We start from the raw sequence: 12979 nt of genomic DNA on the forward strand, positions 1-12979 counted from the left end.
ATGACGGTGACTTCTGTTTTGTTTGATCATGCGTTTTACTGCCGTGTTACAGACACTGTTTGGAATCAATTAAGGTATGTAAACAAACATTTCTGTGTAAATAACTCATTTCGTAACGTTTCTATTTGCGGCTTATACCTGTATATGGAAAATATTTGTTCCCCTAATATTTAGTGGGTGCTGCTTATATGCCGGTGCGCTCTATGTTCCGGAAAACATGGTAGATCAGTGTTTCCCATAAACTGGCAAGATACCTGTGGTGGTGGGGGCGTGGCTATGGGCGTGGTCACCATGACATCATCAAGTAATTTGCATAATTTACTACAATGATATGATTTTCTCTAAAAAGGCTCAAAAAATGTATACTTACTAATTAATAATAACAGTTTTGTTTTAAACGTCCATCCATCCATCCATTTTACAATATAATTACAACACTTTATGTACATATTTATATACAGATTTGAACAATAAGTTATTCACTGAAATATATTTATTAATTGTGGTTCTTACAAAAAATATATCTTATAAAATATAAAAGCTAAAATGTCTCTTAAAGCTCTGCCCCTTTTAATTAGTGCATACTAAATAATTTAACTTTAGCCTACTACTACAACCATATTATTTGCCAGCAACATAAAGTGAAACAGAGACAGAGGTGTCCTGCCACAGTCAGTAACAAATAAACAGAAAACAGTAGTGGTCAAATACAAATAAGGCAACAAGAGAAGTATCCTACACTTCTCTTTTGTAAAGTAAATCTGAACAGCCTATATGGGCATCTACATCAACTATATGATTTGCCTGAGAAGCTGGACAGGACCAAAAAAAAAAAAAAAAATTATTTTATTTTATTTTTTTTGTGGCGGACGTAATTCTTTCGTGGCGGGCCGCCACAAATAAATGAATGTGTGGGAAACACTGTAGATTGTTAAAGGAACAACATTCCTGATTTAAAAGATCTGAATGATCTTTCTTGTCTTGTTTTCCCTTTATTTAGTTCCAAAAGCTATCTGAGTGGTCCTCCGGGGGAGGAGGAGAGATCATCGACCCCACTGTCTGTATGTGGGTCAGATGACCAGTCCTGCGGCAGTGCTGGGGTGTCTGAGGTTCAGAGACCTCCATCCGAGCCACCGGCACCACTGGTGACAGAAGGCGCAAACCCTGGGAAGAGGGACAGACCGCACAGGTCCCGCAGCCCAAACGACCGCGGGTCATCATCAGTCCGGACTACAGCGGGGACAAAGAGGAGCGGCGCTCGGACACACCCGGCAAGTGTGGAAGAGCGACTTTTAAACATTTTGCAAAAGCCACCTTCAAGACCGGAGACGTCACTGGATGAGTCTTATCATTTTGCCCTGAGTCTTGTCCCGCTCCTCAATGACCTGGATCACGACACCAGGCAGCAGGCCAAAATTGAGATGTTGAGCATGTTGCACCATTTGCGCACTCAACAACATCGTCCACCTGGTGGCCAAGACCTCCAAGGCACAGAACACGATCCCTAGTCCCACTCTGATGAAACCCAATTGATGGGTTGCAACCAGGTGAACTTGAGGCTGTCCAGTTTTCACATTCAATATGGTCGCTGTTTTTTTGTTTTTTTTTACCTTCATCAGCAAAACACACGTCCGTGTGTTTTATAGGTTTTGTGGCTAAAATCCAAAAACATCTGGCAAGGAGTAAAAGTACAGAAGTTTTGAGGCTAGGGGTGTAACGGTACATGTATCTGTATTGAACCGTTTCGGTACGGGGGTTTTGGTTCGGTTCGGTTCGGAGGTGCACCGAACGAGTTTCCACACTCCGCTTCCTTCTGCCTCTGTCTGTCATGACTCTACACAGCATTGTCCCACCCACACAGCCATCTGATTGGTTACAAACAGAGCGGTAACAGCCAATCAGCAGTGCGTATTCAGAGCGCATGTCGTCAGTGCTTAGCGTTTAGCAGGTAAGCATCAGGCAGCGGACTCTCCCCAAATTATAATAAACACCTCCCAGTCAACTACTAGTAACATCACCATGAGCCCGTTGACCTTCTAGAAACATAAAAGGCAGCTCAGCTCGCTCGCAGTCCTGGCTTAAGGTGAAGGCTAATTCGCTTTTAGCGTAACGTTAGCTCATTTTGCGGTGTGTGTGTGTGTGTTACGGACAGCAAAGCCCTGTCTGTCTGTTATTTCACTTGACCTTTTTCTGTGTTGATTGAGCTGTGTTGAAGCAGCAAAAAAGAACATTATGTTAAATGAAGAGTTTCTGTCTCTGATACTTGATATAATAATGTAACTGCATCATTAAGCCTACATGAACTCCATGGTGTTCAGGGATGAATAGTCTCTCCTATTGCTATTGTACTATTTTTTTTTAGCTATAGTTACATTAATCATTAGTAAAAGAGCAGCCTAGTTTTGAATGGCAGGGTCCCTGCTATCACATGTTGATAAAAATATAACATTTACATAATAAAAATCAACTACAGGCTTCCCAAATGCTGTAATAAATTAAGCATGATGAGTTGCCTTGAAACTGTTTAATGTTGCACTTTTTTATATGTAGAAGAAAAGTTTTGTCATTTTATTTCATCTGAGCAACAACTTGAGGCAGTTTAATGTTCATTAACGTGGGCAGAATTATTATAGTGTTCCCAATGTTAAAAGGATAAAGCCATTGTTTACAAATCTGGTAAATAAATAACCCAAAAATGTATATTTTGTTGTTTTCTTACTGTACCGAAAATGAACCGAACCGTGACCTCTAAACCGAGGTACGTACCGAACCGAAATTTTTGTGTACCGTTACACCCCTAATTGAGGCACATCATTTCTTTACATCTGGATGAGACATAATTTAATTAAGCCATGGAGGAAAATATTGCACTTGCTTGTACATTGATGGAATGTTGTTGTTGTTGTTTTTTTGGTGTTTTATTATCTGTGATGTCTCATAACACACATTTTTCATAGGTTTAGTTTTTCAGTTTTGCAAATATCTTGCTGTCATTTATGATTCTGCGTCTGCAGTCTTAATGTTTTGTCTATACATTTCTTAAAAGGTCTATTTTAAATTTGTTTGGATTAAAATTTTTGTAATTTTGATACTTTCTCAATAAATAATGTTTCATTCTGGTCAGTCATTAATTTTTTTGTAGACAACCACAAGCTCACCTCAGTGAACACAAGTCTCTGTTTGGGTTCTAAGTTTGTTGATTTGTCTGGTGAGTTCAGGGGGCCAAGAGAAAACGCGAGACTTTCACGCTGTAGAAGAAACTCAATTGCTCTCGTCCTACTGTATGAACAGCCACTGAAATTGTACACAACCCAAAACCAGTGAAGTTGGCACGTTGTAAAAATGGTAAATAAAAACAATACAATTGTGGAAGTCGCTTCCTGGCAGCTCCACTGTAGACACGGCACAAGAGCCAAGTGTGCAGGTTTTAATGATCAATTGTTTTCACAATTTCTCCGGCAGAACGTGACTTTTCGGTCACGTCCGTATCTTCTCTCTCTCTGCTCCCGGCCGCTTACTGTTAAAGACAACAGATGATTAGATTAACACGTACCACCTGTGAAATCTAATCACCTGCCAGCTGTGTCTCGCCGTCAGCACTGCCACGCCTCCCGTCTGATGATGCTCTGTCCTCGGCACCGTGGACAGAGGCGGTGACCTTTGCTCCTGCAGGCAGCGCTGACAACATACCCCCCCACAACAATGATTTGCAAATACTATATTAAATTGAATAGGCTGCAAAGACAAGATACTTAACGTTCGAACTGGAAAAACTTAATTTTTTGTAAATATTAGTTCATTTAGAATATGATTTTATTTCCATTAAATTCTAAGTTAATGATTATCTGCAAGAAAAAAAAAAAGTTTCTCAGTTTGAACATTAAATGTCTCATCTATTCTTATTTGTCTTGTAGACTCCCAGCGACGGCTTGGACGTCAAGAAGAATGTCCCCCTCAGCCGCTGGAGGGGAGCTCCACTTGGAAGCAGGAGGATCCACAGTCCCCTCAGATTAAAGAGGAAGAAGAGGAACTCTGGATCACTCGGGGGGGAGAGTGTCTTCTAGGGCATGGGGAGGCTGATCTCACCGAGTTTCCACTGACTGTTGTCACTGTGAAGATAGAAGACCATGAAGAACAATCACCTGAGTCCTCACAGCTTCATCACAGTCCAAGTGAGGAAAACAGATGGGCGGAGTCACCAAGAACAACAACAACAGAAGCTGAGGGAGACCACTGTGGAGGATCACAAGCCGACAACCTGTCAGATAGTGACGACACGTCGCACGTTAATGTAAATATGGAATCACACACAGGAAAAAACCCAAGTTGCTCACTATGTGGTAGCGAGTTTTCTCGGAAATCCACTTTAAAGAACCACATGAGAACGCACACTGGAGAAAAACCTTTTTGTTGCTCACACTGCAGTAAGAAATTCTCCAACAAAAGCAATATGCAATCGCACATGAGAACTCACACAGGAGAAAAAACATTTGGTTGTTCAGTTTGCGCTAAGGAGTTTTTTAGAAACTGTGATCTGACCCGACACATGTGGATACACACCGGGGAAAAACCTTTTAGTTGCTCAAACTGCGGTAGAAAGTTCTCCGAGAAGGAGACAATGCTGTCGCACATGAGCACGCACACCGGACAAAAACTTAGCTGCGCACTCTGTGGCAATGTGTTTTCTCGGCAGTCCACCTTGAAGAATCACATGAGAACGCACACCGGAGAAAAACCCTTCAGCTGTCCAGCGTGCGGTAAAAGATTCTCCAACAAAAGCAATATGCGATCACACATGAAGACACACACAGAGAATAAATTACTTTGTTGTTCAGTTTGCGAAAAAGGCTTTATTCGAAGCTCCGATTTGACTCGACACATGCAGACACACACGGGTGAACAACCTTTCTGTTGCTCATTTTGCGGTATAAAGTTCTCTCAAAGGGTAAAGTTGCTCTCCCACATGAGAACACACACAGTAGAATAACTTCATTGTTCCGTGTGTGCCAAAGACTTTGTTTGTAGCCCTGTTTTAAAAAAAAAAAATTAAAGATGCAAGCAGCGATGGACGGGACCAACTTTGAGGGCTCATAAAATCCAAACCGTAGCAGTAATTAAAACTCTTTCATCAACTTTTAATCAGAAGGGTTCAATCTCTCTCTTGTGCTAATTTGTAGCCGACACGACAAGCGCGCTCAGAGGAGATAATGTTTGAAAAAAGGTGACTGTTTTTACACAACTTTTGTTTTGAAGGGGGAATTGCAAACTTCCTGTTGATTTTTGCAGGGGGTTGTCAGTGTATGAAATCTAGGTCTAAGTGAGACCTACATAGAGGGTTTTTGTTTCATGTCTCTACGACATTCCTACTGGGAGTTTGGGGCAGTTTTGTCTGTGTTTTCTTCCTAGGGGGCGCTAGAGCGCAATTTGGAGTTTTGGGGTTTAGTTTTTTGATTAGATCGCAATTTTCGCCAGTCCTGATGTGTGTGTCCAATTTGGTGAGTTTTGAAGCATGTTAAGGGGGTCAAATTACAGCTCAAAGAGGCGGCGGTATAATAATAAAGAAATAAATAAAAAACGCTAGAAATTCAATAGGGTCCTCTGTCCCAAAGGGACTCGGTCCCTAATAAATTGCTCAGATTGGTAAAACGTTATCGGAAAGAGAAAAGTGATGTCCTACATTAGAACGCACACAGGAGAAAAACCCTCCAGTTGTTCAGTTTGCAGGCAAAGGTTCTCTCAAAAGTCAAATTCAACTTGACACAACACACTCAGGAGAGGAAAAACCTTTTAACTGCTTAATTTGTGGCAATACGTTTTCTTGCGAGTCCTCATCCAGTGGACTCTAATATCACTGATGATCTACTGTTTGTTTAAGAAATAGAAAAATAATTACGGATGTTTCTGTCATTCAAGTTTTTTAACAATTTACTGCTGGTCTGGGAATAGTCTCCACCTTAATGTCAGACACAGGGATTGGTGGAGTTAGTCTCACCTTTTTAGAGTAGGCTACAGAAGTAATGTTGATAATAAAGTATACCATAGGTGAACAAAAAGTTTGGAAATGGGTGTTTGGCAGATGTATTTGTGGAAATGATTATTGCCAATGAATTGTGCACTGTTGACAACCATTTAATTTACACATTGTATGATGTATGTTTGCGCTTTAAACAACTGTATGCAATAAAGACACATTTGATACTAACCTCTTTGCAATTTACCTTTATAAATGTATGGTGAGTGCTCTTGACAGCTTAACGATAATAATATTAGGGTAAGTAAGTATTTTTGGCAAATAATCATTAACTTAGAATTTAATGGCAGCAACACATTGCAAAAAAGTTGGCACAGGGACATTTTTACCACTGTGTTACATGGCCTTTCCTTTTAACAACACTCAGTAAACATTTGGGAACTGAGGAGACACATTTTTGAAGCTTCTCAGGTGGAATTCTTTCCCATTCTTGCTTGATGTACAGCTTAAGTTGTCCAACAATCCGGGGGTCTCCGTTGTGCTATTTTAGGCTTCATAATGCCCCACACATTTTCCTGTCTTGACTACAGGCAGGCCAGTCTAGTACCCGCGCTCTTTTACTACGAAGCCACGTTGATGTAACACGTGGCTTGGCATTGTCTTGCTGAAATAAGCAGGGGCGTCCATGGTAACGTTGCTTGGATGGCAACATATGTTGCTCCAAAATCTGTATGTACCTTTCAGCATTAATGGTGCCTTCACAGATGTGTAAGTTACCCATGTCTTGGGCACTAATACACCCCCATACCATCACACATGCTGGCTTTTACACTCTGCACCTATAACAGTCCGGATGGTTATTTTCCTCTTTGACGCCACATCCACAGTTTCCAAAAACAATTTGAAATGTGGGCTCGCCAGACCTCCGAACACTTTTCCACTTTGCATCAGTCCATCTTGGATGAGCTCAGGCCCAGCGAAGCCGGCAGCGTTTCTGGGTGTTGTTGATAAATGGCTTACGCTTGGCATAGTAGAGCTTTAACTTGCACTTACAGATGTAGCGACCAACTGTAGTTACTGACAGTGGTTTTGTTAAGTGTTCCTGAGCCCATGTGGTGATATCCTTTACACGCTGATGTCGGTTTTTGATGCAGTAACGCCTGAGGGATCGAAGGTCCATAATATCATACGTGCAGTGATTTCTCCAGATTCTCTGAACCTTTTGATGATATTACGGAGCGTAGATGGTGAAATCCCTAAATTCCTTGCAATAGCTTGTTGAGAAATGTTGTTCTTAAACTGTTGGACAATTTTCTCACGCATTTGTTGACAAAGTGGTGACCCTCGCCCCATCCTTGTTTGTGAATGACTGAGCATTTCATGGAATCTGCTTTTATACCCAATCATGGCACCCACCTGTTCCCAATTTGCCTGTTCACCTGTGGGATGTTCCAAGTAAGTGTTTGGCGATGGCGAACACATATTATTTTCTCAGGGTTTACCCAATGTCAGAAAAATTGTATGTAAATTATCAAAAAACTTTCCGTTCTCTGAGTTCCCAGTGAACAGATGAAATCTGTCTTTGTTGCACCAAGCCAAAGGCTTGGACAATTCCGCTGTGTACGATGGGAGGAGACGGGAGGGGTTATCTATTGTGATCCAAGACTTGCCCAAGCTCGATCCAGGACCAGCCCAAGCCCGAGGCATCTTTTTCTTTTGTGTTAATGTGACTGAAAACAATGGCTGTTTACACCCCACCCCCATTCCTTTAGAAACAGCTGTTGTTATGTAAACAGGGAAAGTCCAAATAAAAAGAGGTGGCGTACAATCTTTCGCCAGAGCGTGGGTGACACTGTAAGAGGTTACAGGTCGACACGTTTCTCCTCAATTGAGCCAAATTGAATCCTGTCTCTGTTGGATTCTTTGCTTCCTGTCCTGTTTAATAGATGTCATCAGTGTTTGAACCTGACACCCACCATCTGGGAAAAGGTCGGCCTTTAGGTCACGTGGTTGCAAAGCAGTAATAGTTTAAAGAGCTATGCACCAACCCCCCCCCCCCCCCACCACCACCAACAACCCCCCCCCCCCCACCCCCCCCCCCCCCCACCCCCCCCCCCGGTTGGAGCATTTCAGAACTGCAAATGGCTTTTAATTACAAATCCCGTTTCCATATGAGTTGGGAAATTGTGTTAGATGTAAATATAAACGGAATACAATGATTTGCAAATCCTTTTCAACCCATATTCAGTTGAATGCACTACAAAGACAAGATATTTGATGTTCAAACTCATAAACTTTATTTTTTTTTGCAAATAATAATTAACTTAGAATTTCATGGCTGCAACACGTGACAAAGTAGTTGGGAAAGGGCATGTTCACCACTGTGTTACATGGCCTTTCCTTTTAACAACACTCAGTAAACATTTGGGAACTGAGGAGACACATTTTTGAAGCTTCTCAGGTGGAATTCTTTCCCATTCTTGCTTGATGTACAGCTTAAGTTGTCCAACAATCCGGGGGTCTCCGTTGTGCTATTTTAGGCTTCATAATGCCCCACACATTTTCCTGTCTTGACTACAGGCAGGCCAGTCTAGTACCCGCGCTCTTTTACTACGAAGCCACGTTGATGTAACACGTGGCTTGGCATTGTCTTGCTGAAATAAGCAGGGGCGTCCATGGTAACGTTGCTTGGATGGCAACATATGTTGCTCCAAAATCTGTATGTACCTTTCAGCATTAATGGTGCCTTCACAGATGTGTAAGTTACCCATGTCTTGGGCACTAATACACCCCCATACCATCACACATGCTGGCTTTTACACTCTGCACCTATAACAGTCCGGATGGTTATTTTCCTCTTTGACGCCACATCCACAGTTTCCAAAAACAATTTGAAATGTGGGCTCGCCAGACCTCCGAACACTTTTCCACTTTGCATCAGTCCATCTTGGATGAGCTCAGGCCCAGCGAAGCCGGCAGCGTTTCTGGGTGTTGTTGATAAATGGCTTACGCTTGGCATAGTAGAGCTTTAACTTGCACTTACAGATGTAGCGACCAACTGTAGTTACTGACAGTGGTTTTGTTAAGTGTTCCTGAGCCCATGTGGTGATATCCTTTACACGCTGATGTCGGTTTTTGATGCAGTAACGCCTGAGGGATCGAAGGTCCATAATATCATACGTGCAGTGATTTCTCCAGATTCTCTGAACCTTTTGATGATATTACGGAGCGTAGATGGTGAAATCCCTAAATTCCTTGCAATAGCTTGTTGAGAAATGTTGTTCTTAAACTGTTGGACAATTTTCTCACGCATTTGTTGACAAAGTGGTGACCCTCGCCCCATCCTTGTTTGTGAATGACTGAGCATTTCATGGAATCTGCTTTTATACCCAATCATGGCACCCACCTGTTCCCAATTTGCCTGTTCACCTGTGGGATGTTCCAAGTAAGTGTTTGGCGATGGCGAACACATATTATTTTCTCAGGGTTTACCCAATGTCAGAAAAATTGTATGTAAATTATCAAAAAACTTTCCGTTCTCTGAGTTCCCAGTGAACAGATGAAATCTGTCTTTGTTGCACCAAGCCAAAGGCTTGGACAATTCCGCTGTGTACGATGGGAGGAGACGGGAGGGGTTATCTATTGTGATCCAAGACTTGCCCAAGCTCGATCCAGGACCAGCCCAAGCCCGAGGCATCTTTTTCTTTTGTGTTAATGTGACTGAAAACAATGGCTGTTTACACCCCACCCCCATTCCTTTAGAAACAGCTGTTGTTATGTAAACAGGGAAAGTCCAAATAAAAAGAGGTGGCGTACAATCTTTCGCCAGAGCGTGGGTGACACTGTAAGAGGTTACAGGTCGACACGTTTCTCCTCAATTGAGCCAAATTGAATCCTGTCTCTGTTGGATTCTTTGCTTCCTGTCCTGTTTAATAGATGTCATCAGTGTTTGAACCTGACACCCACCATCTGGGAAAAGGTCGGCCTTTAGGTCACGTGGTTGCAAAGCAGTAATAGTTTAAAGAGCTATGCACCAACCCCCCCCCCCCCCCCCCACCACCACCAACAACCCCACCCCCCCCCCGGTTGGAGCATTTCAGAACTGCAAATGGCTTTTAATTACAAATCCCGTTTCCATATGAGTTGGGAAATTGTGTTAGATGTAAATATAAACGGAATACAATGATTTGCAAATCCTTTTCAACCCATATTCAGTTGAATGCACTACAAAGACAAGATATTTGATGTTCAAACTCATAAACTTTATTTTTTTTTGCAAATAATAATTAACTTAGAATTTCATGGCTGCAACACGTGACAAAGTAGTTGGGAAAGGGCATGTTCACCACTGTGTTACATGGCCTTTCCTTTTAACAACACTCAGTAAACGTTTGGGAACTGAGGAGACACATTTTTGAAGCTTCTCAGGTGGAATTCTTTCCCATTCTTGCTTGATGTACAGCTTAAGTTGTTCAACAGTCCGGGGGTCTCCGTTGTGCTATTTTAGGCTTCATAATGTGCCACCAGTCTAGTACCCACACTCTTTTACAATGAAGCCACGTTGATGTAACACGTGGCTTGGCATTGTCTTGCTGAAATAAGCAGGGGCGTCCATGGTAACGTTGCTTGGATGGCAACATATGTTGCTCCAAAACCTGTATGTACCTCTCAGCATTAATGGCGCCTTCACAGATGTGTAAGTTACCCATGTCTTGGGCACTAATACACCCCCATACCATCACACATGCTGGCTTTTACACTTTGTGCCTAGAACAATCCGGATGGTTATTTTCCTCTTTGGTCCGGAGGACACGACGTCCACAGTTTCCAAAAACAATTTGAAATGTGGACTCGTCAGACCACAGAACACTTTTCCACTTTGTATCAGTCCATCTTAGATGAGCTCAGGCCCAGCGAAGCCGGCGACGTTTCTGGGTGTTGTTGATAAACGGTTTTCGCCTTGCATAGGAGAGTTTTAACTTGCCCTTACAGATGTAGCGACCAACTGTAGTTACTGACAGTGGGTTTCCGAAGTGTCCCTGAGCCCACGTGGTGATATTCTTTACACACTGATGTCGCTTGTTGATGCAGTACAGCCTGAGGGATCGAAGGTCACGGGCTTAGCTGCTTACGTGCAGTGATTTCTCCAGATTCTCTGAACCCTTTATATTTTATATTACGTAGTTAAAATTCTAAAGAAAAAAACTATCTTTCTCGTTTATTCCATATTGTGCTCAACAGTGGGAGTGCTTGTGTGTGCTGATCACGTTGAAACAGACTCTTTCACACGAGACCTGCCATCACAGTGATTGAAGTCTGCACATAAACGTCACACCAAATCGAAAAGAGAAGTTTGCCAAACTTGATAAACACGTAAAAATACAGTCCAAGTTGCAACCTGTAATAAAGCCTGATTTTCGGGGACACTTGCCAATACGCTGTCATATGAACCAGCGCGTGCCAACAAGCGCACACAAAACACACGCACACCCACGCAAACATTCAGGGACGCAGACGTCACTGTGGGAGCGTGGATCTATGTCACTTTATATTCAGCAACTCCTACGCAAACAATTTACGCAATGTACGTAACTGCACTGTAGTGTACACATCATATATATGTGTGTTTTTTTTGCGTTAAAATTCTGTTGACTGAGCTGCCAGTTTTTGACTTTAAAATCTACGGTTGTTGTTTTTTAACGGTGTATTACTGTAAATGGAAAGACGGTACATTTGTTTTTACGGTAGAAAAAGCTGGCAGCTTAGTTGACAGAATTGTTGTGTTAAATTCACATTGGTTTTTATGATATTATATTGTTAATGGAAAAAAAAGTTATTTTTTTTATTCTGGCAACTTAGCTGCCAGTTTTTCTACCGTAAAAACAAATGTACCGTATTTCCATTTACAGTAATACACCGTTAAAAAACAACAACCGTAGTGTGGGGAAGCGTGGCCGGCAGGCCGGCAGACCAACAGCGAGGCGGGGCACGCCGGGGTCGACCCCGACATGGCGGCGAGGCGGGGCGCGCCGGGATCGTTGCCGTAATAAACATCAGGTGCGTGGATCGCCCGGCTGCGCACAATTGTGTAATCCCCTCCCAGTGTGTAAAAGGGCGGCAGCCGAGAACGACGGGGCAGAAGGAGTTGGAGAGCCAGCAGTGAATGCAGCGTGGAAGAGAGCGAGAGGCAGACGAAGGCGACGACGCGGCAGGCTGAAAAGCGTACCGGAGAGCGAGCAGGAAGAGGAGCTGAAAAGCGACCCGACGAGACTGAGTATTTGTTGAAAAATAAAGCAAAGTCACAAACCTGCTCCAGTCATGTCAGTCCTTGGTGGTCCATGGAACCCCGACAGTGAGAGGCTGTCACACATAGATTTTACAGTCAAAAACTGGCAGCTCAGTCAACAGAATTTTAACGCAAAAACAGTAGTAGTTTTTTTCATTTTACAGTAATATGCTGTAAAGAACATCGTCAAATGTATTGTCATTTTTATCAATTTGTTATAATAATTAATAATGAAATGCAGAGGCAAATGTATACATTATTCGCTGTTACAAGCAGCCCTCTCATAACGGCCATGTGGCCCTCAATGAAAACCAGTTTGACATCCCTGTAATAGGAGAATATTTTTGTTTTGGGAACTATGTTGCATCATCATGTCTGATATGGTGTATTTAATCATTCCTACATTTTCTCCAGGAGTGTGATTACAATGACACACCCTGTATAGGTAGGAATGAAAATGAATGGATGGATATAATGTACAAGCTCTGTCTTGTCAACCATTGTTGTGCCAAAAAGTGATGCAAGTGAGAGAGGACGGTTGAATGATGTAAAAAAAAACAAAAAAAACGAGAGCGAAAAAAGATGCATCCTGCACTGCACTCTAGTCCTTCACTCTCACGTGCCTCATCCACGAATCTTTCATCCTCGCTCAAATTAATGGGGTAATCGTCGCTTTCTCGGTCCGAATCTCTCTCGCTGCTGGTGTAAACAATGAGGAACTG

At 42.5% G+C, this 12979-nt stretch overlaps 1 protein-coding gene across 4 annotated transcripts in view; it reads left to right on the forward strand.

Moving 5' to 3' along the window:
- The window catches only part of LOC133664635 (zinc finger protein 771-like), a 32380-nt gene extending 26189 nt beyond the window's left edge, over nt 1-6191 (forward strand). For 2 of the 4 annotated variants that reach the window (XM_062069433.1, XM_062069434.1), the window contains one exon: nt 3915-6191. In XM_062069433.1, coding sequence (XP_061925417.1) covers nt 3915-4987 — 1073 coding nt within the window. In that variant the 3' untranslated portion in view covers nt 4988-6191. Of the gene's footprint in view, nt 1-1000; nt 3117-3914 lie in introns of those variants that run through there. The other 2 variants (XM_062069436.1, XM_062069435.1) reach the window with 2 other exon arrangements.
- The last annotated feature ends 6788 nt before the right edge of the window (nt 6192-12979 follow it).

The sequence above is a fragment of the Entelurus aequoreus genome, linkage group LG14, assembly GCF_033978785.1.
Source record: "Entelurus aequoreus isolate RoL-2023_Sb linkage group LG14, RoL_Eaeq_v1.1, whole genome shotgun sequence".
Taxonomy (NCBI): Eukaryota; Metazoa; Chordata; class Actinopteri; order Syngnathiformes; family Syngnathidae; genus Entelurus; species Entelurus aequoreus.